This window comes from Cyprinodon variegatus, unplaced genomic scaffold (assembly GCF_000732505.1).
Source record: "Cyprinodon variegatus isolate N-32 unplaced genomic scaffold, C_variegatus-1.0 Scaffold135, whole genome shotgun sequence".
NCBI lineage: Eukaryota > Metazoa > Chordata > Actinopteri > Cyprinodontiformes > Cyprinodontidae > Cyprinodon > Cyprinodon variegatus.
In genome coordinates this window covers 1396383-1401470 of record NW_015150588.1, presented here as the reverse complement: position 1 = coordinate 1401470, position 5088 = coordinate 1396383, and the positions used below count along the sequence as shown (strand labels likewise).

General features: G+C 37.8%; 1 protein-coding gene across 1 annotated transcript in view; it reads right to left on the bottom strand.

The window, feature by feature from the left end:
* Window positions 1–1770: 1770 nt before the first annotated feature.
* LOC107085885 (SWI/SNF complex subunit SMARCC1-like) overlaps window positions 1771–5088 on the bottom strand; it is a 12192-nt gene continuing 8874 nt past the window's right edge. The window contains exons 19-28 of the mRNA XM_015376516.1: window positions 4527–4586; window positions 4131–4389; window positions 3967–4038; window positions 3845–3885; window positions 3633–3741; window positions 3118–3254; window positions 2726–2860; window positions 2400–2532; window positions 2163–2249; window positions 1771–2062 (exon numbers count right to left, since the gene is read on the bottom strand). Of these exons, the coding sequence (XP_015232002.1) occupies window positions 1995–2062; window positions 2163–2249; window positions 2400–2532; window positions 2726–2860; window positions 3118–3254; window positions 3633–3741; window positions 3845–3885; window positions 3967–4038; window positions 4131–4389; window positions 4527–4586 (1101 nt within the window). The 3' untranslated portion in view covers window positions 1771–1994. The remainder of the gene's footprint in view (window positions 2063–2162; window positions 2250–2399; window positions 2533–2725; window positions 2861–3117; window positions 3255–3632; window positions 3742–3844; window positions 3886–3966; window positions 4039–4130; window positions 4390–4526; window positions 4587–5088) is intronic.

Here is a 5088-nt window from a genome sequence, read left to right as displayed (position 1 = left end):
AACAAAAAAACCTGGCTGGTGCCATATTTCAGATAGCATTTGTCAGAAGTCAAACATTATAGTTGTATTTATCACTACTAAAACTTCAGTACGCCGATGCTTATCCACCAAATATTCTATGAGTGGATTAAAGGACTGCCTCCAGGCCATTTCTTTAAGTTATTTTTTTGCCAATTCATCCTAAGTAAATAAAAAAAATGTTCCTCTTCATACCTTTAATGTTTGTCCTTATAAGATGTCATCAGCAGGCAGGTGGGAGACTTCTTTCAGCCACAGTTACTCCCTCTAGTCTTCTGGCTTTAAGTGATTGTCAACAGCTGAAAACTGGAAACACCTGAGCAGGAAGCTGAGGAGCTCCCGGATGCAGTGACATATTGCCACCACTAGATGGCAACCTTTTTAAAAAGTATATATTTGAGGAAAGCAACGTTAATTCAATAGAACCACCTTTTTCGCACTGCAAGTCTTTAATGCTTTTGTCTACCTATATTTTTTTAAATGTCCAGACTGAATTACTTGCCCATTTTTCTTTACATATTGGCTTAAACTCAATCAGACAAGATAACAAAGGTAATCTTTGAAGGCATGTTTTCAGATTAACATTTTAGACTTTGATTGGATCATTCCAACACATGACTGCTGATTAACCTCTATCACTGCCTTATTCTTTTGCAGCTCAAATTAGATTATTTTCTAACAATGCCCTGTATTTAGCTCCAGTCCAGTCATTCGTTTATAGCTGCTGAAAAGCATCCCCACACCGGGATGCTGCTTTCTAAATTATTTCCTTTTGGCTATAGTTTATAATGGTCTCATCTGATCAGAGCATGTTTTCCATGTGTTTTTGTGCAGCATCCACACTACAAACAGATCTTTTCATGTTTAGTTTTTTGTTTTTTTCCCTGGCCATTCCTCAAAGATAATATTGGTAGAGTGTATGAGTATACAAATTCTCCCACTAGGGCTGCATGAATCCCATGTGTTTGGATGAAGATTTGTACAGTGCTGTACATGTTCTAAAGCATACTGTTATTGTATAAATGCATATTTGATGTTTAATCTATCCAAATCCTCTGCACTTCTGATATATGTAATGTATGTAACGGTTAACAACCTATAAACAAAATTTAAAGTCTGAGGCTAAAACTTCATTTGAATTTCTTAAAATAATTTAAATATTTCTGCCTTTATAATAACGTCTAAAAACACAAGCAACCAGTAAAATGTAGAGATATTAAGTCTGTTATTGATCAAAAAACAAGACTAAAAAGCTTTTACATCTTCTGGAAACATGTTAACTGTATTCAGACTAAACTATAAGCATCACAATTGTTAGAAAAGCTTAACATTTTCACTATAAAGCGTTGCAAATTGTCTAGTGTTCACTGATTTTATCATACCTGGGCTATTGTGTAGAAGTTTGGGGTAACACCTTACAGGATAGCTTTCAAACCAAAATGCACGCTGCATAAAGGAGGCATCAGGGTAATTCATACGACTGGCTATCATGACCAGAATAATCTGCTAAACATTAATTCCCGCCTCCTTTAATTCTCTCAACTAAATGATATGCACATGGGATCGTTAGAGCACAATTTGTAATGAGCTAATGGTGCTTCTAATTTTAAAGCTAATTTATAAAAAAAAACTGGTTCAATAGTTTTTTTCCATTGCACTGGGTTAAGCTGGATTTGGGAGATTTTGAAAAAAAAAAATAAATTTCTCACAATCATACAGACACAAATATTCATTAAAAAAAAACAACAAAATTTAATGAGTCAAGTTGATCAACTCTTGATGCTAGAGAAATTTTTTTTTCACAAATATAAGACAAACTGAACAGACGACCAAACTCACATCAGTTAGGTGATCTGCTCACAAGGCATTCAGTCTGAAAACAATGGACTACTGAAAATTTACAGACTTCAGTTTTATTTCTGATCAATCAGATCTATTCATCCTTCTTTGAAGCAAAGTCCTGTTCGCTGGTCAGTTCAGCTGTGACTGGATGATGGAGGGGTGGGCTGAGCAGATGCTATTCCATCAGGTTGTGACGACGGGTCTGAGATGGATAGACATAGACTATTAGCACACTGCTTTAAATGACTTAAAAAATAATAATAATACAATAAAAAAATTTGTAAACACTGGAAAATACTCACACATTCCATTTGGAGCTCCGGAGTGTCGAGGGGCCATTGTCTGTGCGTTTCCTCCACCAGGTACCATTCTGTTGGCCACAGATTGGCCTGAAGTAGGGAAGACCGTAGTGTATATTATACATACACACCAACAAAAAGCAAAGAGATAAAGGAGAGCTCTATAGCACTGTAAGGACTTTATTGTCATAAGAACTGTGAAACATTATTCTGTCATAGTTGTGCGTCTTTGGTTCAGACCTGAATGTTGGATCGTGTAACCCGCCTGACCGTGCTGCTCCCTCTGCTGGCGAACCTTCATCTCTGCCTGTTTTAGTTGCTCAGTGTGGAAAGTCTGTCTCTCCGTCAGCAACTGTTGGCGCTGCTGCTCCAACTGCACCACAGACACAGATATGTACGGTTACTAAGAGCTTTACTAAAATGAAAATTAAGCAAAATATGTTTTTTTTTTTCCCCACCAGTATTTCTGAAATTATGGCAAGATATTGTAACAACAATAAGGTTGAAAGTATGGCACCTAAGGATGGATGGACAGGACAGCTACACTGGTACATTTATTTACTCACAGCCTCCTTCTCTCTGTCCATGATGGTTTCCAGCTCTTCAAAATGTCTCAGTTTGATCTCCAGCTTCTTCATCTGTGTCTCCACCAGTAGAGCCACCAAGGACTTGATCTTCCTCTCTTCTACAGCTGCTAAGTGCTACAAGAGATAGTCAAGAGGAAAAAATAAACCTTAAATTGAAACCAAGCCAGAATTGAACTCTGTTCAATGTGAACAAATAATAATAAATAAAAGGAGTTTCTTTGTTAGATCTGTCTTCAGTCCTTTTTTTCTGCAAGAGCAGTGTACGTGGTCTGAAGAATAACCCTTCAGTTTGTTTTTTTTTCTCCCTGCAGACTAAAGCGCTTTTCATATTCTTATAAATTTTCACATGATTGGTGAGGGTGGGGCTTTACCTTGGCCTTTGAGGCAGCAGATGATAGAGCAGCCGCTGCTGCCGTGGAAACACTTCCCTCCACCAGCTCCAGCTCCATTATCCTCTTTCCATCATCTCCTTCTCCCTCCCGCCTGTTCTCACCATCTTCTCCCCTGCCTAGAATAGAGCAAAATAAAAAATACACAAAAATTTTGTAAGGAGACAATTTAATGTGTTTTACATAAAAAAAAAAAAAACACAGGAAATTACACTGTAAAACCAGGGAGGCTGGTGAAAAACATGCTGCCAACCTTGGACTACCAACCTGAATGAATCACCTATGCGGGTAGCTCAATTTGGTTATGTACAAAGGCTTTCAGATTAAATCGTGGCACCCTGTTGGCGGCTTATTATATATTATTCCTATTATACACTTTGTCTTTGTGAGTAAAAAAACATCTTTAGTCTTTACAATAACAAGAGCATGTGATTAGAGGTGTACTATATATACTCTAATACTCAGAACGTTTTGAAATCCTCTCTACGCACACATACCATCGCCTTCGTCTCCCAACATGCTTTCTCCATGTTCTCTTTTAACTTGATCCCCCTCCACTTTTGACATGCCAGGCTCCATTTTGACTCCATCCATTCTTACAGGACCCTGCAACACATCCAAATAATCCATGAACTATTCCATTTGAGAAAGACACAACATTATCAACGATTGGGGACGTTATCGGTAATTTCTTTTCTCTCTAGTTCACCTGATGGGAGTTGGAGTCCAGATTTTCAGCTTCCATTGTATCTATCAGAGAACAAAATTGATTAATAATGCTAGAGGCATTGAGACTGACATCTGGGGTTATTTAGTTAGTTTTAGTTTTACCTGTCTGTTCTGGCTGGAAGGAGGGGTCAGAAATTTTATACAGCGCATCCTCCTGTGCTTTTGAGAACTCCTCTGAGATAAACAACAACAAAAACGCAATACATCATGATACACGAAGCATAACACATCTGGTCTATGATAACTCAGACTCATTCAGCTCTTACCCAGTGCTGCCTTCGCTGCAGCTGAAGCCACACGCGGATCTACCACAGACGCCAGGAAGGCCACAGTGCTCATAACGGGGTTTTCTGATTGGCTGAAAGGTACAGGCTGATATGCCAGTGGGCCAAGAGAGGCAGACGAGTCCTCCAGGTAAGGGTCCTCAATGGGCAAACGTAGAAAGTGTAGGATGCATTCATCCTGTGTTCTGGAGCCAACGTGCTCTGATACTTTGTTCCAGTCATCTCTGTAGACTTCTAAGGCCTGAGAAACAACACAAATGAGTGGGAACAATATTCAAATGTACTGAGAGAAAAGGAGATTCCAAAGAAAAAGCATTCAAAAAGCCTTAAAAAGTATAAATTATTTTATAATCCATATTTTAAACTTTTCAGCCTCACCTCCAACAGTAACAATGTCTCCTGCTCTGTCCATTCTCGTCCTGCATTCGCTCCTTTAGTCTAAAAAAAAGCCACAGCAGGTTTCAAACTGAAAATAAATACTGATGGATAGATTTTTAGAAAATATATTCCTCAATAAGAAAGTTATTACAAATTAAGCAACATATAAAAATCTAAGTAAAGATCATTCAGTTACGTAATGTAAGAAAACTCAAAGATAATGTGGCAAAGCAACATATTTAGATCCCGTGAGCTTTTTCTTGCTTATATGCATTTATAAAGTAAAAGAAAAATTATACTTGATTTTCCAATTTTTTTAACATGGGAAATTTGAAACAATGACAATCGTCCTTTTCATTTGGCTCACTTTAATGACAGCCCCAAGGAAATCAGATGCAACTAAAAAGACCCCAGAATTGAACTAACACATTTTTTTTATAAGCCTTTTTATTTTTTTATTAAAATCCTGAAGTTGTGAGTTCGAAACCCACTCCCACAGACTGCCCTCTGGGTGTCTGAGCAAGACCCTTAAGCCCCGACTGCTTTATTACAGAAATATTTG